Here is a 21,743-nt window from a genome sequence, read left to right as displayed (position 1 = left end):
AACCTACTTTTTCAAAAAAGTCTCTCAAGGTACCAGGGCACCTAAGAAAACATTTTAGGCAGTGTTGTTTCCTCAAGTACAGGGTTCATGTTCCATCCCTTTTGTTTAACGCTTCTAAAGTTTTTCCCCCTTCAAAAGTCTGCAAGAACTTTCTATTTATGTAACTGTATAATCAGTTCTCACTTCATATTGTTTATGAGCATTATTTCATTATTAAAGTGGGATGAGATAAAACCATAAAATATTTTTGTAATGAGATAACATTTTATTTTAATTTTCACCATTTATATACACACACAAGTTAAAACACATCACAATGCAGTAAAATTTTATAGTCAATATTTATAGGTGCATAGTTTCATGCTCACGTTTTAAAGTATTGTATATATTAACAAATTTCACAATACATCATTATTGTTAGACAGAAACAATCACTAAAAGACACCTAAAAATCTTATGTTATATGATAGGAAATCACAACTCAACAAAACAAAAAATAGTGAAGCTTTAGAAATAACTGGTAGTCACTTAGGTGTTTTGAATTTGTCTTAACATTTTAAATCTGAAGCCACAATATCCACAGCACATAAGGACCCTGCTACCATACAGTCATTTCAGTGAGAGGGAAGCACTGAAGTGCTGAGTGGGGGCAGGTAATGATACTCCAATCACTGCTGAAGGAAGACTCCAAAATACACTGTACAAACTTTGAGAAATGTTAGGACTGGGCACATTAGAACTGAGCACTTGTACAGGATGGAATATCTGTCAGCAGATCTCAGGAAACTGGGAACAAAGATGTCTTAGGTTTCAGGTTCATAGTCCTGATATCCTTCCTAATTTAGGAAAAGCAGAAAGATAATATTCACTATTAGTATAAGTGATCGGTAATCAAGGATTTAGTGCAAATGAGACCAGAAATGACTTACCGCTTTGAATAAAAGTTACAGTCAAACAATTCTGAAACTATTCTGCTATGTACAACATACCTTTATTTGTGGTGCTTTTGTTCTGTCAGTTAAAGTAATTCAGTGGTAGTGGTCAGAATTAGGGTATCTGGGATTCCATATATGCCATTTAACAATTGTACGACACAGTACTCTAGAACAAAGTAGTTAACCTAGTTGGGTGTTTCCTCAGCTGTAAAATGTAAGCACCTAATCAGGTAGCCTATAAAGCCATTCCAGGGCTAACACGCTCTAATTTTTAGAAAGAAACAAACATTTTTAAGTGTCTTCTCTCCATTCACTTAACCAAATAAAATCATCAACGGTCTTAGCCAAAGTGACCAGATTAGTCATTCCCAAGAACAATTCTAATAACATTTGGATCCTGCTTTAAAACAAACAAACCTTCAATAAATCAAGTTTACTGCTTAATAAGTACAAATTTAATTGGCAAGGTTTTCCCAGTCTACAATTTATCTTAGACCCATCTCTGAAGTCTTATCTATCATATTCTTCGCTGTTCTCTAAGCTTGAATTGCATTTAATTAGTCACTGTTTTTCAGACATATCCATATGCATTTCCAAACATATACAACTTGGCTTCTGTTTTTCTCTTTTCTAGAATGTTTTCCCTTTCTTTGGCCTAACATCTTGTCCTCCCACCTCTTCCTAAATGCTTCCTCTAAAAAGTTATACCATTTTGTATATCTTGCATAGTTTTGCCCCTTGGTGTATAGAAAGCAATCTGAAACATTTGTTAAAGGAATCATAGATAGACAAATGAAGGAATTAATTTGTACTTGTTTTTATTATCTGTACTTGATTGTAAATTCTTTGTGCTCTGGCACTATCGGTTACTCTTTTTTTTAAATAGTGTTTAGCAGTGTGCCTTGTATAAGCAATATTTCTGAAATCTAATTAAATAATTTAATCACAATTTCCATAAATGGGATTATTATCAATATGCTTTTTAATGATGCCATGAAGACTAATAAATTACATAATACCTTTTAACTCTGTTTTTAATATAGCAATAATATATTTTCTTTCCTTGTGATGTCTTTGTCTGGTTTTGATATCAGAATGATACTGGTTTCATAAAATAAGTAGGGAAGGGCCCTCTCCTATTCTATTTTTTGCAAGAGGAATTAATTGGTAGTATTTGTAATTAATTGGTACTTTTGGTAGAATTAAACAGTCAAGACATCTGAGCCCAGGCTTTTTCTTTGTGGGAAGGCCTGTAATTACTAATTCAATCTCCTTACTTTGTTATAGGTCTATTCAGATTTTCTATTTCTTCTTCAGTTAGTTATGGCAGTTCAGGTCTCTCCAGGAATTTGTCCATTTCATCTAGCTTTTCCAGTTCGTTGGCATATAATTTTCATAGTAGTCCCTGAAAATCCTTTTTATTTCTATAAGATTGGTAGTGATGTCTTCTCTTTCACTCCTTATTTTAGTAATTTAGTTTTCTCTCTCTCTCTTTTTTTTTTCTTTCCTTGTTTAGTCTAGCCAGAGATTTGTCAATCTGGTTGATCTTTTCAAAGAACTAGCTTTGGTGTTGTTATTTTCTCTATTGTCTATCTATACTGATTTAATTAATTTTTCCTTTTTGGCTTACTTTTAATTTACTTTGTTCTTTGCTTTCTTGTTTCTTAAGGTTTTGATTCAATATATTTCTTTTTTTTTTTTATTACAGGCATTTAAAGCTATAAATATCCTTCCAAAATAAAATTATTCTAAGTACTGTTTTAGTGGCATCTCATGAGTTTTGATACTTTGTGTTTTTATTTTAATTTATCTCAAATTATTTTCTAATTTCTCTATGATACACTTTCTATTTTAGAAAAGTTTATGTTGAAATAATTATGAAATTAAGAGTAAAATTATTCTGTTTAAAAAGCTCGACTGAAATATGTATATAAATTGTTAGATGACATGCATTTACCACCTTTGTACTCAGTAATGATAATCTTTGTGGGAAACTATTTAATTATGCAAACCTCCACCTGGAAGTATATGGCAAGTGATAAGACTTTCCTTTGGCATTCAGTTGATTTCTATAACTTTCCACATAGTAATTTATTTTAGAATGGTAGGCTTCTAATAAAATAATTTTCCAGGGCAGGGATTGGCAAAGTTTTTTCTATAAAGAACCAGGTAGTAAATACTTTATTTAGACTTTGGGGCCAAATACAGTCTCTGTCTCTTCTTCTTCTTTCTTTTCTCTTTGTATGACAAAATTTTACAAATGTAAAAATCAGGCTTGGCTGGCAAGTTGTCTAAATGATACACAGCTTGGATTGGGCCACGACTGCACAACAAGAAAGTAAATTATTCTTACTAAGAACTAATGTAAGGGAAATCTTACAAGGACAGGTTGTTAACATTGCCTACTAAAATGACCCAACTTGAAATCATCAGCTTTATTTTCTAAGTATATCAATTTTTACCTCAGAAGGCATTTCGTAAGCCTCACTATCCGGATCCACAGGCATATCTTCCAGAATTCCCTCCTGTGGGCCTCCTTCTTCACTCTAATATTTAAAATGGAAACCAAAACCAAAAGGAAAGCATGATGAGATACCATTTTTCATTTATGAAAATTGCAAACATGTTTGTAAAAAGCTTATAAATAACACTGGCAGATATACAGTAATCATGGCACTCCTAAATATTACTGTTGGCACTCTAAATTAAGCAATACCTTTGAACACAAACTGTGCTGACATGGGATACTAGCCATAAAAGTGGGCAAATTTCTACCCAAGTATCTCAATTTCCAGGTACTGGTCCAAAGTTACAGTCCAAAGGTGCCATTAGAGATCAATGGCAGCAGGAAAAATATTCAACTGCTCAACAGGTTATTATGAAGACGCATATTACTATGACATTTATGGTAATAACATTTTGTAGGATATAAGGGGTTGCATATATTATGGACACAATCTATGTGAAAATTATATACAAAGGTTAGAAGGAAACAGAACAAAATATTAAAAGTCCTTTTTGTTAGGAAAGTATATTTTTAAAATTTTCCTACTAAATTTTCAACTTTTATCACCAAGTAAATATAAAAATATATTTATTATTATTTATTTTTAAATGGTGTCACAGAAACAGATTTTTGTCCTAAATTTGAAGATTGAGAAAGGATATGCTTCCATAATAAATTATATTTTACTATAGATAAACTGTGCTGAAGTTGCATTTTTTAAGTAGGTTTGATTTTGAAGGAAGAAAATCAAGTATGTGGCCAAGAGAATTTTTCCAGGGATCTCCTTGGAAATAGGATGCCACAAAATTCAACATGAGGGGGGCAGATTTGGCCCAGTGGTTAGGGCCTCCGCCTACCACATGGGAGGTCCACGGTTCAAACCCCGGGCCTCCTTGACCCGTGTGGAGCTGGCCCATGTGCAGTGCTGATACGCGCAAGGAGGGCCCTGCCACGCAGGGGTGTCCCCCGCGTAGGGGAGCCCCACGTGCAAGGAGTGCGCCCCATAAGGAGAGCCGCCCAGTGCGAAAGAAAGTGCAGCCTGCCCGGGAATGGCGCCACACACACACGGAGAGCTGACCCAACAAGATGACGCAACAAAAAGAAACACAGATTCCCGTGCCGCTGATGACAACAGAAGTGGACAAAAACAAGAAGACACAGCAAATGAACAGAGAGAACAGACAACTGGGGTCGGGGGGAAGGGGAGAGAAATAAATAAATAAATAAATCTTTAAAAAAAAAATCAACATGATATGGTCCTGGCTTTATTAGCATCCCTGCTTAAATGCCTTTTATTGTCATGGATTTATTCCAGCAAAGTAATTCAAAAGGTTCTTAAAAACTGAAAGAGCGGAGAGGCAACATGAACCTCAAATGGATTTACTCAAAGAGATCAAATAGATCTTCAGCCAAAGTGGTTCATGTTTAGCACTATTCCTGATGTACATAATACCCACCATGCCTTTTCATGGGAGTGACTAATAGATGGGCAGAGGATAAGGAAAAGCCTGACAAGTGAGAAAAGGTCAAACTAAAGATAATGCCTACATTAGCTAGGAAGAGAAGCTTAGAGATCATCATTCCCTGCCCTAACCTCTTTTTATTTTTTCACAAATCGAAAAAGCCCAAGTTATTTATAAATGAAATAAAATATAAACCATCTCCAAACTATCTCATTGCCAATATATTTTTATTTAGTGTATTCAATAATCTCATTCTCCTGAGATATAACACTTAAAATGTACAGTAGTTGGACTTTTGAAAGCAACATTTACTTATGCTTTGAGTGAATAAAGATTTCTGAAAGTATAAACCTACTCTCGTGAACAGATGATAGTTATTGATAGGATTTCTCTGTTGGCTTTTCTCATTTAATTTTTTCCTTCTTTTTTCTATTTATGTGTCTTCTTTTTATGGTTTGCTCTCTGTCACATCACTTATTTGACCTCTCTTTTTTAATATTTTGTTAGCATTTCCTCAGTGGTTTCTCAAACTCTTACACATGATTAAGCCAGTTTTAGAATTCTTAAAACTTTTAAAATTTGATTAAGATAACTGTTCAAGAATACATTAAATACAGGTGTCACATTTTAAAAATACACACATAAAAGAGTTACAATTTTTATGTCCTGTATTTAGTTCAAATTAAGTGGCATGCATTTCACTTTATATACTATAGATATTCAAAGAGCAATTTTGAAAAGGATTAGATAAACACATGCTAAGATATGCATAAACTTTTAAAAATAAGCAGTTAATATGTACTGTAATCTGAGTGAATCAGTATTTAAAATTAACAGGTATGAGTTTCACTTAATCTCAGTACATGATCAATCTAGCCAATGAATTCATAAGCAACACCCAATATTACTTAGATGAATATTGAAGGAAGCACATGGACACAAAAACATATTCAGTATACACATATACTCAGTAAAATTCACAAATCTTAGTTGGGTAGACACACCTGATGTGTGATATTCAAACAACAAACAGTCCAGTTCTGCCATAAGAAACTTGCCCAATATCATTGAAAATCAGCTATCTGGGGAAGGGAGGATTTAAACACAAGTTCTGTGACACCACAGCATTTGTCCCAAATTACCAGGCAACAGAACTTGTCTTCTTGACTTGTATGAAGAGGTAGAACTCTATGTAATAATATTTGATAATAGGAACTGCAGCTTCTATTCTAACAAGAGTGAAGAAAGATATCAATGTAATAAATCTTAAACACCTTTGGAAAAAAGTACTTGGTTTTTAATATAATATGTCAAGCCAGCATGTGTAAGGTAACAAAGTATGTAGGGAAAACATCAGGAATCTGGTATATATGCCCTGCATGTTTAAAAAGAAAACATACTGGCAAAGACTCTATGGAATAGAGAGATATAGCAATAAATTACCCTTTCACCTTCTCTAACAGGCCTGATCTTTGAATACGTTTAGCCTACTTTTTCAAATGGAATTGTTTTAAGAAAAATGAAAGAAAGTAAGTCCAGTATCTGCACATTACCCATGGAAAGAAAAATGGTTCTTAAGCAAATTACAGTGAAATGACCTTCCATTGCTAGTAAGGAAAGGTAGGAGTTTAGACGCTGTGCATTTAGCAGAGTAGATGTGGCTGTGACTGACTTCTCCTACTTAAATCACAGGCAAGTTTTTTTGTTTTTATTTTAATTAAGAGAACTAGCTAACAAGGAGGTGAAGGTCAACCACCACACCAGGGAGCCAAGAGTGCCTACAATTGCAAGCAGGAGAATTGCACCCATCATCCATGTGGAATCTAAGCCCCCTCTCGATATGGAGGAGAATGGACATAACCATCCCAGAATCCAGAGGATGGAGGAATAGAGTATGGATTAGAGTGGACTTACTGATATTCTACTATGGAACTATTGTGATTAGTAAGGGAAGATTTTGTAGCACTGATGTGGAGAAAGTGGTCACAGTAGTTGCTGAGGGTAGGGAGAGGGAAGAAGAGATGTGATGTGGGGGCATTTTCAGGGCTTGGAGTTGTCCTGGGTGGTATGCAGGGACAGATGCTGGACATTGTATGTCCTACCATGGCCCACTGGGTGGACTGAGGGAGAGTGTAAACTATAATATAAACCATTATCCATGTGGTGCAGCAAAATGTATTCACCAAATGCAATGAATGTCCCACGATGATGAAAGAGGTTGTTGACGTGGGAAGAGTGGGATGAGGGGGGTGGGGGTATATGGGGACCTCATATTTTTATAATGTAATATTTAAAAAAACATAAAGAGAGAAAAACAAAACAAAACAAAAAAAGAGAACTAGTTATGTCAAACAGCAAATACATAAGCAATTACCAATTGATGTTTATTTTAGCTGAAGTTCTTTTAGAAAGCGCTGATGATGAGGAGAGGCTTAATTGCTCATGCATTATTGGGAAGTACAATTCCAGGCAAACAAAGGTAAGAGAAAAAGGAAATGAGACGAGGAGGAGAGGGATGCAAAATGCACTGTTGAGAGAGAGAGCTGATCACTCAGTCTGCTTCAGGTCAAGGGCATGAGAGTCACCCAGCTTGGTGCATCATAAGCAAGTTGAGGGCAGCTTCCCTGACTCTCAGTACCTCCTATGATCCTTCTATTGACTGTTCCTAAGGGGATAATTCCCTGTATTAGAAAACAGAGTGGAATCTTTTTGTTTGACCAAACTATGATTCAAAAGGCAACTAAAGTTTAATTAACTTCACTTATATTATGGATTTGCTGTTAATGTTTCACATTGTTAAATAGGTTTTGGTTAGCATACTTATGTTTATGAATGCAACTATGTACATATTATTTCATTTTTAAACCATATAGTATTTAGGTATCTAATAATACTTTAGGTAAAGAAATTATTTTGGTTCAGTTACATGACTTATCATTTAAGTTTATTGGGTATTTAATCTGATACACAATGAAGGTAAAAACTGCGATCATGAACCACTTTTTTTTTTAACTTTTTTTCACTGAAGTTTATCCCTCATACATGAACATCCATAAACAATAAGTGTAAAGGTTGTGTACTTACAAAGCAAACATGCATATTATCATACAGGGCTTCCAAACATATCCTACCATCAACACCTTGCATTATTGTGAAATAATTGTTACAAACTATGAAAGAACATGATTAAAACATTACTACTAACCACAGACAAGATCTTACATTTGGTGTATTTTTCCCAACCCACCCATTTAATGATACCCTGTATTAGCATTATATACTTGTGATAGTTCATGAGAGAATGTTCTCATATTTGTTCCATTAACCACAGTCCATCTTCTACCACAGGATTCATTGTGTTACACAGTCCCAAGCTTTGTACAATCCATTCAAAGTGTACACTCGGTGGCTCTCATATTCATCACAGAGTTCCTAAGGAACTGCCTAACCATTCTCCACAAAAGCTGCACCATTCTACATTCTTATTTCTCCACATCCTCTATGGCACTTATAGTTTTGTTTTTGTAATAATGGCCTTTTTATAAGTTGTGAAATGATATCTCAGTGTAGTTTTGATCTGCATTTACCTAATAGCTAATGATAAATAATTTTTCATGTGCTTTTTGGCCATTCATATTTCCTCTTTGGAGACATGTCTATTCAGGTCTCTGGCCTATTGTATTAATTGGGCTGCTTGTCTTTTTATCGCTGGGTTGTATGATCTCTTTATGTAACATGGATTATCAAACCCTTATCAGATATGTGGTTTCCAATATTATCTCCCATTGAATAGGCTGCCTTTTTACTTTCTTGACAAAGTCCTTAAGCACCAACGTGTTTAATTTTGAAAAGGTCCCATTTATCTATTTTTTCCTTTCATTGCTCATGCTTTAGCGCCAAAGTTTAAGAAACTATCACCTACCACAAGATCTTGAAGATATGAACCACACTCTTTAAAAAACCTGGAATGATCTGGGTCCTTTATTACAAATGCAAGTTTCTAGGGCCCTTTGAAGGTCTGATTAAGTATATTCCTTGGAAACCACTGTCCAATATTACCATTTGTAAACTCTGTAGTATCATTTGGTACTAAGTATATCAATGTCCTAACTGTACACCTAAAAAAAAAAAAAAAGGAAGTGACTTCCACTAGGAAAGCTAAGAAAAGTTATTGGCAAATGGCCAGGATTTTCAACAGACTCCAAGAACAATGCATGGTGGTATTTACAATATACAGCGTTGATGTTTAAAGTCTTAAACATTCAAAGCAGCAGAAGCCCTCATTTCCCACTGTTTCACTCTGCAACCTTTATTTTAGTTCATTGTGAGACAATGCTAATAAGCCCTAAATAACAGAATTAACAACTTTGTTCAATAGCTCAAAGGATGGAAAAGAGAGATAATAACCATAAAGAGGGAAGCAGACTTGGCCCAATGGATAGGGTGTCCGCCTACCACATGGGAGGTCTGCGGTTCAAACTCTGGGCCTCCTTGACCGGTGTGAAGCTGGCCCATGTGCAGTGCTGATGCACACAAGGAGTGCCCTGCCACGCAGGGGTGTCCCCCGCATAGGGGAGCCCCACGCACAAGGAGTGCGCCCTGAAAGGAGAGCCGCCCAGCGTGAAAGAAAGTACAGCCCACCCAGGAGTGGCGATACACACATGGAGAGCTGACACAACAAGATGACGCAACAAAAAGAAACACAGATTCTCCGTGCCACTGATAAGGATAGAAGCGGTCACAGAAGAACACACAGCGAATGGACACAGAGAGTAGACAACCGGGGGGGGGGAAGGGGAGAAATAAATAAAAAATTTACCTTAAAAAAAATAGTAATCATAAAGATTAAGAAACTGAAGCAGAAAAAAAACACTTCAGCTTAAGAGGAGAATTCAGTGTCTCTAAGTGACCAATGGACTTGGTCGAGTTAATGTTCTATATCTTTAATTAGGAATGCATCCAAAATGGCAGGGTTAGAGTTAATGGCCACCTTCACTAGTGGGGCCCAGTTAAAGCTCATTGTACTAGTAGGTTCTTTTTTTAATTTTTAAAAAATTTTATTTTTAAAGAAGCTTTAGATTACATAAATGTTACATAAAATATATAGGGGATTCCCACATGCCCCACCCCCATTCCTCTCACACTTTCCCATATTAACAATATCTTTCATTAGTTTGGTACATTTGTTACAATTGATGAACACATATTGAAGCATTGCTACTAACCGTGGACTATATTTTACATTATACTTTACACTGCACAATTTTATAGGTTATGACAAAATGTATAATGACCTGGATCCATCATTGTAACATTGTGCAGGACAATTCCAATGTATCAAAAATGCCCCCATGTTACACTTATACTTCCCTCTTTCCCCTCAAACCTCTGGTGGCCCCTGCCTTTATAGCAATGATTAAAGTTCTTCCATTGCTAGAATAATAATAAGTCTAAGTTTACTTTAGTTCATTGTTCATCCCCCAATTTTGAGGATTTTGGAATGGTGATGCCCACTCAGTTTCTAAATGAGAAGGAACTGAGAACCCATGGGGCAGATGGATGGGACTATCTTGCTTGCACTTGCAGACATTCTCTGTTCTAATAGGTTTTTTTAGGAGGCAATTAAGTCTATCTGGCCAAGGGGTTTTGCAACATTATTTGTATAGTGAGATAGCTTTAAAGGAATATGGGCAGGTGAAAGAGCAAGAAATCAACAGGAATTATTAAGAAGCCTGGTAAAGTCAGAGGCAAGTCTAGAATTAGAATACTTTGAATATTCTCATCTGCTATTTCATTGTAGCACTATTTTAGATTCTGTTAACTTAAATTTTCAAGATGCTAATAGTGAGTTTTGATGATGTGGTATCCTGTTGTATTTTACATATCCTAATCCACAATTTTTCAGCAACATGTGTGCATGGCATGCTAGAATGTGGGTACACACACACACACACACACAAACGCACACTACTCTAAACAGACTCTTGACATTCTCTGGGACTATCTCCTAAAACCATTTTGAATCACCTAATTGAAAAGCCCAACCATAGTGTCTTAAGTTGTCAGGGCTGCTATAACAAAATACCACAAACTGGTTGGTTTAAAAAAATAGGAATTTGGGAAACGGACTTTGGCCCAGTGGTTAGGGCGTCCGTCTACCATATGGGAGGTCCCCGGTTCAAACCCCGGGCCTCCTTGACCCATGTGGAGCTGGCCATGCGCAGCGCTGATGCGCGCAAGGAGTGCCGTGCCACGCAAGGGTGTCCCCCGCGTGGCCCCCACGCGCAAGGAGTGCGCCCGTGAGGAAAGCCGCCCAGCGTGAAAAGAAAGAGCAGCCTGCCCAGGAATGGCGCCGCCCACACTTCCCGTGCCGCTGACAACAGAAGCGGACAAAGAAACAAGACGCAGCAGATAGACACCAAGAACAGACAACCAGGGGAGGGGGGGAAATTAAATAAATAAATAAATCTTTAAAAAAAAAAAAAATAGGAATTTATTGTCTCACAGTTTTGTAAGCTAGAAGCCCAAACTAAAGATGTCAGCTGGGCCATGCAACTTCTGAAGTCTGTAGTGTTCTGGCAATGGTTTGCCTTCACTCCATAACTCAACCTCCACCTCTGTCTCACACTGATCTGTCTCTTTCTCTCTCCTTCCCTGACTTCTACTGTTTCCAAATTTCCTTTGCTTATAATGACTCCTCTCTCTTACTGGATTAAGGCCCACCTGATTCAGTTTGCCTTCATCTTAATATAATTTTCCAAGGTCCTCTTTACAAATGACTTTGCTCCAACAGGATTAGGACTTGAAAGTGTCTTGTGAGCACGTAATTCAACCTACAACAGATAGCAGATGATTTTCATCATGAATTTCTTATACCATAATAGGCAAAAACCAGCAATAAGCCTGAGTGAAGATGTGGCCCCAGGGTGATTGGCTAGGGTATCTCATAGTAAAATGAATTATACCTCCTCATCTCCTGTGATACACACATACTCGAGACCGTGCTTCACCAAATTTACAAATTACTATGTCATTAACCTTCTCAGTCACTTGGGAATAGTAAAATTGACGAACACCATTAAGTCATATTATAAATACATTATATACAGCTCAGGTGCTTTAGCAGATTAAAAAGGCAAATCTCTGTTCTGTATGAATGTATTTTAATTAAGTGATCATTTTAGAGAAAACAGTCTTAGATAGAAATAACATGTATTTAGAAGCAATCCATGGTCTATTCTGGATAATCTGTTTGCATAGTACTTAATGGCTTGCCTTCTGCCCTTCTAAGTATTTATTTATTTTTAAAGATTTATTTATTTATTTATCCCTCCCACACCCCCATTGTCTGCTCTGTGTGTCCACTCACTATGAGTTCTTCTGGGTCTGCTTGTCTTCTCTTTAGGTGGCACCAGAACTGATCCTGGAGCCTTCCAAAGTGGGAGGTGCTCAATCTCTTGTGGCACCTCAGCAACCTGGTCTGCTGTGTCTCTTACTGTCTCTCCTCTGTGTCTCTTTTTGTTGCATCATCTTGCTGTGCCAGCTCTCCGCTCAGGCCAGCTTGTCACACAGGCCACACTCCATGTGGGCCAGCTTGCCTGCACCAGGAGGCCCCAGGAATTGAACCCTGGCCTTTCCATATGGTAGATGGGAGCTCAATCACTTGAGCCACAACTGCTTCCCTAAGTATTTCTTAAGTATTGGCAATCCCCTCCAAGAGTGAGAGAGAGAAAGCGCACAAATGAAATGTAAACTAGTTTATTTCACTGTTTTTAAAAGGGCTGGAATTTGAGAAGAGGGTAAAATTAATACATTATATGTATTTGGTGGTTATTTTTGGATGCTATTTATCAGTTTTAAGTACACTCAACCATAAATCAAAAAATAATTGGTCGATAAATTAGGAATCAGTATGAAATCATTTTTAAGAAGAAATTTTCATTATATAGCAAAGAGATAGTATTTGATCTATAAAAGCTTCATTCTCCTTGGTATGCTTAACAAGGAGTTCAGTGACTTCCTTGTACTTATGACAATGCCATGCAATTAGCTGACTCACCTAATAAGACTTCACAGCAGAGCAACAATTGCCAGCCTCTTCTATGGTTTCTTGGATATAGACCCAGTCGTCAATAAAAACTAACCAAAAATTGGAAATTTAGGAATAAACTATTTTCAGTTTCATGTCTAAGAATTGATTCTCCTTTTCCATTAGTGAAAAAAAGCTTATTATATATGGTTAAATCTATGTTTAAATATGTTTATTATCTTAAGTTTGCAGTGATAATATTGTTGAAGTTTGGCTCCTTGGGTGGTGATGGAATAAAACATCATCAAAATGTATCTGGGACAGTAGGTAGGTCAAAGAAAGTCCTGATTTTGTGTTGAGCTCGGAATCGGCTAGTATTCATCTCAGCAAATGCACTGAAATGTGGAGGCAGATCTTAAAAACAAGCAATTTGGTGAAGAAACTAGGGATTGTAGGCTTTGAAAAAGTAAGAGATAAAGGGTCTGCTTCTGTAATTTAGGGAAATCCCAGAATGCCAACAAGCTCTTGGTAAAGAGGAAAACTACTATCAAGATCTTAGTAAGCAAGACTCAGATTTTTGCCTTTCAAAATATGTGAGAAATCAGTCTTACATCTGACTGGAAGAAAATGCTTCAGGTAAAGCAAGTAGCTCATATGTAAAAGGATGGATAGGGCTTATAAGGTTCTGAAGTGGAGGAGTGAAAGCACTAACTTCAAGATCAGTGGATATGAAACTCAGAAAAGGGAAACGGACTTGGCCCAGTGGTTAGGGCATCTGTCTACCACATGGGAGGTCTGCGGTTCAAACCCCGGGCCTCCTTGACCCGTGTGCAGCTGGCCCATGTGCAGTGCTGATGCGTACAAGGAGTGCCCTGCCACGCAGGGGTGTCCCCCGCGTAGGGGAGCCCCACGCGCAAGGAGTGCACCCTTAAGGAGAGCCGCCCAGCACGAAAGAAAGTGCAGCCTGCCCAGGAATGGCGCCGCCCACACTTCCCGTGCCGCTGACGACAACAGAAGCGGACAAAGAAACAAGACGCAGCAAATAGACACAAAGAACAGACAACCGGGGGAGGGGGGAATTAACTAAATAAATAAATCTTTAAAAAAAAAAAGAACCTCAGAAAAAGTCTTAAGGAGCAGAATGTATGCTCTTCATCTAAGAGATCTAAAGACAAAGAAATGCTTTAAGAAAGACAGACCAGAAACAATATATTCCAGAGCATGCAATGACCTGAGGTTCCAGGAGTCCTAGGATGCTAAGTTCAAAGAGCTCTCAAGCTCTGGAAGGAAAAGCCTTCAAGTGGAGCTCAGTCTTCAAGTTGGAATATCTGTTTATCATCTATTCCAGACAGGGGCCACTGAGGGAACAGTGCCCCATGGGCCACAATAGTCAATTTCAGTAAGGACTAGAATTACTCTAGCTTATGAATTCTTCCATTGTTAAGTTTTGTCACACAGGTTGTGGTAGCTACTTTCTTTAGGTTACTTAGAAAAAGCTTCTTCTGAAAACCTCTATCCATGTCTCCACACATCTGAGAAAAAAGGGACTCTTCTTACCCCTTAATCAAGAAAGATAATGGGCTGAATGTACCCTTAGAAGACCATTCTAGGGAAAAAATTAAAATGTTTTCCATCGTACTGTGATATGGAACAACAATACTACTTAATGTTTATTTAGTGCTTCATTAGTGTTTACTCTGTGTTTGGTACTGGTCCAAGAGATTTACATGTACTATTTGATCTTCAAAAACAACCTATGAGGAGAGTACTACTATTATCTCCATTTTACCAGTGAATGAACAGAATAGTCAGTTTGGCTCCAGTCTGTACTCTCACCTCTTACGTAATATTACTCGCCGAGGTTGTTGAAAAAACATCTTTGTACTCCTAAAATATTAAACTGAACTGCTTAAACAGATAAAATTAAGTTTCAAAAAATGAATACCATCAATTTACAATGTAAAATACTAATACTTAAATATTACGAATTTCAGTGCATGGCATTTTCTGGTGAATTTTGACCTTTTTATCAGTGAGTATTTCTAATGGCATCAAGACAATGAAATTATTAGGAATTATTCATTTTTCTGAAATATATGTTACAGACAGGTTTTTTTTTTTTTAATAGTTGAAATACTATCACTGATGTTCATTATAATTACTCATTTTTGCCAACAAAGAAAGCTTCTTAACACAGACCTTATCTCCCTTAGCTTCATACTGGAGATGGTAGTATTTCCCAAGCCACTGTGACAAGTTCATTTTGATTGTAACAATAAAACATAATGATCCATTAAGTCCACTGGGCAGATGTTACACTCAGTCATGCTATTTCTTTCTTTATAAACCTGCCTTATTCCATAGAGAATAGGAAAAGGAATAAAAGATTATTTCCTCATCACAAAACACCCTTTCTTCATCTAATATTGTCTTTTTTCTTTCTTTAATTAGGCATTAAATGTTTTTTTGTTTCCCTTTTAATTAATTTTAAAGCATTCATAATTTGTGGATTATATTACTGAATGCTCAATAAATCCATACACAGTTGTATATTTAATTAAATATATTTTTTAATGATTCACTTCTTAAATTTGGCTCATTTATATCTCCCTTTGGTCTTTATTGAACATGAACTTCTAGTGTCTGCATTACAGAGAGGGAAAAAAACAACACACAGAATATTCAATATTCAACATGCTGCACCTGTCTCTAATTGCTGCAAGGGACAGATGGAAGAATGCTTGTGTGCTTATGTACACGAGCACTCTGTGTGTGTGTGTATGTGTGTGTGTATTGGAAAACTACATATTGAGAATGATTTCCTAATTCCATTACTTTGTTAAGGAACTGAAACTAATGTTTACACAATCACTCTAAATACTTCATAGCATAGTTTCCTCCTCCTACACCAAGTATATATTCTATTTGTTGTTTGGGAGCCCCGGAGAAAATTAGCTTTTCAGATCATGGGATATGGTGGCAGATTGACCTGGTGGCAGATAGGTAGTACCTGTGTGGTTTTAGATATCTCAACTAGAAAATGACAATGCTAAAATCTTTTTCCAAATATTGTGAATGTTAAATGAAATGATATACATAAAGTATGTGTAACCAGCGCACAATCATAATACTACATATTTACTGAGCATCAGCTGTCTGCTAGGATTGTTTCTTTTCCAAGTATCTCAACAAATACATATATTATCTCAACAAATGTTAGTCATTGTTTTTGGTATATTTTTATCTTATTGCTAATTCCTTTATTTAAAAAACATATCTTAGAACTTATTGTTAACAAAAACTCTCTCTGAAGGATGGACCCTTTTACCTCCTTTCACTGACTAGGTAGTTTGCCTCTCCCAGGAACCCCAGGGTTCTGCTTTTCTCAAGGTGATACACGGGATCTCCTCTTTGTTCCCTTTCTCTCAACTGCATTTGCACAGAACTGAAAACAAGTAATAAATGGTAAATGAACCTTGTTTCAACCTGAGTACGTCCTAGTGACATAGATAAGAAGCAAAAGCTAGAGGGTTATCAGTGCAAATGCTATAAGAATGGTGTTTTAATTATTTTTAACTGAAGGCAGAAGCAGTAAGCTAATGTTATATTTAGGCACACACTGAGAGTGAGAAATAGTCACAGCACTATCGCTTGAAGATGAATACACTGTTATTTTTTGTGTTTATGATTCCAATAAGGAAGCATATCTTAGTCATGCTATATTCTCATCATTGAAGCAAAACGAATATATTAAAAGTCACAACCTTTTCTCTTTAGTCTCTTTTCTTTTTTAAAGATTTATTTTTATTTATTTAATTCCCCTCCCCTCCCCCGGTTGTCTGTTTTCTGTGTCTTTTTGCTGCGTCTTGTTTCTTTGTCCGCTTGGGTTGTCATCAGCGGCACGGGAAGTGTGGGCGGCTCCATTCCTCGGCAGGCTGCTCCCTCCTTCGAGCTGGGCGGCTCTCCTTATGGGTGCACTCCTTGCAGGGCACTCCTTGTGCGCATCAGCACTGCGCATGGGCCAGCTCCACACGGGTCAAGGAGGCCCGGGGCTTGAACCGCGGACCTCCCATGTGGTAGACGGATGCCCTAACCACTGGGCCAAAGTCCGTTTCCCTCTCTTTAGTCTCTTGGCTCACCCTCACAAAAAGGCCAGTACTTCATCTGTGAAACTCTATCAGTCAATCATAACCTTGACATCAGAAATGATGTACAGGGGAAAAAATATAAAGAACTGGGATCTGAGAAATGGCAAAAGCCAATTATATAACATTAGTATTTCTGGCAATACGTCACAATAACTGGTACCATTGTGACAAGCTTTCAAAAATGTGCCATAAGGACCATAAAATACTGGCAAGCAAACTAAGAATTCAAATTACTTTGTACTAAGAACTGACCTACTAACATTGATTTTTGATAACATTTTTATTTACCACTAATTCCTCTAAATGATAATAAAAATAATGAAAAAGAAAATGTTTTCCTACACACTAATTCAGAGATAGGGGTCTATTTATTTTGTATTTTTTTCATTACAAAATACACAATCTTGTTGCCAATACCAACTCACTTGATTAATCAAGAGTAATTAGCAGAGTAAATTCAATAATGCAGACTTATTATCATAAGGCATTATATCAAAAATCCTAGCATCTTAGTTTCCAGGCTGCGGTGATAAATATCACACAATGGTTTGGCTTAGACAATGGGAATTTACTGGCTCTTGGTTTCAGAGGCTGGAAGGATTGGCTTCCTCCTGGGGTTAGTAGGCTTCTTGTCTGCAATCTGGGCTCCCTGGCTTTTTTCCCACATGGAGTGTCCTCTCCTTTTTCTTCTGGGTTCCAGTTGACTCCAGGCTGCCATATGTTTATAAAGACTTCAGCCATATTGGATATCAGGCTCATCCTCATTCATTTTGGTCATACCTTAAGCAATAAAAACATCTACAAAAGTTCTATCTACAAATGGGTTCATGACCACAGAATGAGGGATTAGGAGCTTGTGGTCCAGAAAAACATATTCTTAAACTTAACCCAGTCCTGTGGGTGTGAACCCGTTTTAAGTAGGACCTTTGGATGAGGTTACTTCAGTTAAGGGATGGCCCACCTCCATCAACATGGGTCTTAATCCTATTACTAGAGTCTTTTATAAGCAGAATGAAGTTCACGCAAAGAAAGCCACAAAGGGAGGAACCAGAAGTTAAAAGTCAACAGGACCCAGAAGTGAGAGGAACAGCCAGGAGAAGCCACCATGTTCATTGCCATGTGACAGAGGAACCCAGGTCCAAGGATCACTGGCAGCTAGCCCCAATTACCAGTCTTTGGAAACAAAGCAATACCTTGATGATGCCTTGATTTTGGACTACTCTTAACATCAAAACCTTAAGCCCAGGCAGCAGACTTGGCCCAGTGGTTAGGGCGTCCGTCTACCACATGGGAGGTCTGCGGTTCAAACCCCGGGCCTCCTTGACCCTTGTGGAGCTGGCCCATGCACAGTACTGATGCGCGCAAGGAGTGCCCTGCCACGCAGGGGTGTCCCCCATGTAGGGGAGCCCCACGCGCAAGGAGTGCGCCCCATAAGGAGAGCCACCCAGCGCGAAAGGAAGTGCAGCCTGCCCAGGAATGGTGCCGCACACACAGAGAGCTGACACTGCAAGATGACGCAACAAAAAGAAACACAGATTCCTGAGCCGCTGACAAGAACAGGAGCGGACAAAGAAGACGCATCAAATAGACACAGAGAACAGACCCTCGGAGGGGGGGGGAAGGGGAGAGAAATAAATAAATAAATAAATCTTTTAAAAAAAAACCAAAACACCTTAAGCCCATAAATTCCCATTGTTTAAGCAAACCCATTGCATACTATTTGCTTTAGCAATGGAGAAGCTAAAACAGGCCTCAACATGTCTTTGTGAGGAACCTGATTCAATCCCAATACCTAGAACACAACATTTTGTACAAGCCCCTTCATCTCAAACAACTGCTAATCTTGAGATATATAAATGTTAGTAAAACACAAAGTAAATAAGACATATAAAGCTTAGTAAAAGAAAAGGCAGCAAATATGATGGCAGGCATAAGGGAGGTAAGAGTAAACTGTTCAGAAGAGGGAGAGACTGGCTTTGGCTAAAAGAAGCACCATTAAAACTGGGCCTGAATGTTTTGGTCAGAGAACTCCACGGAGAGGGTACCCCACAGACGAAAACAGAGTGGCAGGAATGTGATTCTGTCGGGTTGTAATCAGGAAGTGGATGTAGATGCCTTACTAATAGAAAGGTGCTTGACAATTTCAAGATGTGAATAAAGAAACAGAATTAGAATCACAAATGTGCATTTTTGGTTCTAGGTATTTTGTGCATGGGAGATACACACATTTTTAATAAACTTTTTTAAGTTTGCTGAACAGTCCAGAAAAAGATGGAGGAAGAAGTCATATTTCAGAGGATTAAGAATAAACAAGACCACTGGAGTCCTGGTGGCAACATTTTTGAGAAGTTGTCAGAAAGAGAAATTGAGGTTGGGACAATTAATTTTGAGGAAAAGAATTTCTGATTTGAGTAGGATATTTTTTTTCTTTTTGTTTGCCTGCTTTTTTTTTTTAAAGAAAATCAGAAACTTGTTCATGACTCAGTAGGAGCAGATATTAAAGATAAAAAAAGAGAGGGGTCGACTGAAGGAGCAAGTTCCCAAAGAGAAGGAAGGGAATGGAGTAAAGAACACGGATGGCGTTTGCTTTAGGAAAGGCAGGACATGTTAAGATACAAATACATTCCTAGACGGAGAAGAGAGAAATGAAAGGAGCTTTTGACACTGTCTCTACTTTCTCAGTAAAACAGACAATGAGATCATGAAGAATGAAGGCTTAGGGACTGGGAAAACAAAAGGATGGAACTTATAGCTTTTATTGAATAATACTGTAAACTATTTACTCATTCCATTTTAATCAACATATACATGAATATCAGAGGTTACCTTTTTGCCTAGTTAGAAAAATGGTGAATAGACAAGCTGGGTTCAAAACCACATCAGTCCTATGCCAAAGCCCATAACATTTTTTTAAAGTTATGGTGGGGATGAAGTCTTAATTATGAAGTGAAGAAGTTTTATAATGGACTTTCTGGAAAATAAAATAAAATAACAATCAGGAAAAAATAAAGCCACTGCTGTTAAGTTGTGAATGGAAGTTGAGCATCATCACTTTTTAGATGAACCAATCAGGTCAATGTCCTGATTTTTCTTAACAGGCAAAGGATTTAGCCTAAATTTTAAGTAGGGAGTAGATGTGACTCAACTGGTTGAGCTCCTGCCTCCCAAATGGGAGGCCTGTTTTGGTTCCTAGTGCTTCCTGAAAAAAACAACAAACAACAAGCAAAGCAAGTGAAAAAGCCAACACAGGGAAGTCAGTGTGGCTCAGTGGTTGAGCACCAGCTTCCTACATACAAGGCCCTGGGTTCAATCTCTGGTCCCTGGTACCTCAAAAAAAAAAAAAATTATGTTTAATAGATAAAGAAAATACTGCCACCACAACAGATAGGCCAGCTGCCAGAGTTTATAAAGTGATAAATTTATAAGCGCACAATTTTCATGACCTAAAAGCCAAGTCTAAAGCACACACATGTAACAACATAATTTGTATGTGAAACATCCTTCTATTTAATCAAATTCCTGAACCATAGAATTGAGTACTTTGCATAATTCCAGGTACAAGAAAACAAGAAAAAAGTCACTTGGAAACAAGAAAAAAGTCACTTCGATATAAAACAGACATATAGAAAGGGATGGTGCATAATGTGTTTTAAAATAAAATAAAATAAATTGAAATTTGATCTCCAAGGTTAAAAACAATTCAACCTCAAACTATTTTCATTTAATTATTGTAAATAAATATTGTATTTTTGCACCTCCTATTTACACAAATTTTTATTGTTTTTCTTACCCTCTTTTTAGATTTTCCCTACTTTATTATTTTTTAAATCTCTGAATTTTAAGTCTAGGGAACTATTTCATCTTCTGTAGCCCTACCTCTTCCTCTTATGGCATTCTTTCATTAAATTATGGATTTCCCATCCCATTTTTCACAGCTCAGATCATAATTGGTGTGGAATACCCATGCATCCCATTTCTATGGAAACCAAGATGTAAGCAGCACAAAGTTGATTTTATTAGAAAGTCCGCTAGAGCAGAAAAGCCAGTGAACACAATTTACTTTCCTAGCAGACTCAGCAAATTTAGCCTGGGAAAGAATGTTGCCTCTGTTGAGTTTTCCTAGGCAAAGGAAATATTTGAAAGCCCTTGAATGTTGCAAACAAAAGAGAACCAAAACCAAGCTACAGAACCTTGTAGGTATTTCATGCTTTTCTGTCCAGAAAATATACAGGTTGGAGTTTCTCTAAGATTAATTCTTATTACAGTAAAACCATTCCTTCACAGACTTGGCAATCTAATAATTTTGACAATCCAATAGTTTTAAACCTTTGCATCATCATTAGTGGCATATCACAAGTACTATGAAGTAAAAAAAAAAAACTAGTTCTTCAAAAAAGTTTTTGTTTAAAAAAATTTCTGTGTCTATAGATAAGATGGATTTCTATCCATCATTCTTTTACCCTCTTTCTGGACCATGGGTCTAAGACACATCAGACGAATTCATAGGGCTCATAGGAACAAGTATGAAAACCACAATAAACAAATTGTTCCAAATAAAACAAGATGCAAATATGTTATATAGAAAAGGCAGTATGATACAGTGGAGTCCACTTTCAAAGCACAACTGATAAACTATTATGATTTGACAGACTGTCACATATC

At 37.2% G+C, this 21,743-nt stretch overlaps 1 protein-coding gene across 3 annotated transcripts in view; it reads right to left on the bottom strand.

Annotated features, from left to right (window-relative positions):
* Positions 1-244: 244 nt before the first annotated feature.
* The window catches only part of SNCA (synuclein alpha), a 125,218-nt gene continuing 103,719 nt past the window's right edge, over positions 245-21,743 (bottom strand). For all 3 annotated transcript variants that reach the window (XM_058295499.2, XM_058295509.2, XM_004480540.5), the window contains exons 5-6: positions 3,398-3,481; positions 245-836 (exon numbers count right to left, since the gene is read on the bottom strand). In XM_058295499.2, coding sequence (XP_058151482.1) covers positions 804-836; positions 3,398-3,481 — 117 coding nt within the window. In that variant the 3' untranslated portion in view covers positions 245-803. The remainder of the gene's footprint in view (positions 837-3,397; positions 3,482-21,743) is intronic.

Source organism: Dasypus novemcinctus, chromosome 1 (genome assembly GCF_030445035.2).
Source record: "Dasypus novemcinctus isolate mDasNov1 chromosome 1, mDasNov1.1.hap2, whole genome shotgun sequence".
NCBI lineage: Eukaryota > Metazoa > Chordata > Mammalia > Cingulata > Dasypodidae > Dasypus > Dasypus novemcinctus.
This window is presented reverse-complemented; position numbering and strand designations above follow the sequence as displayed.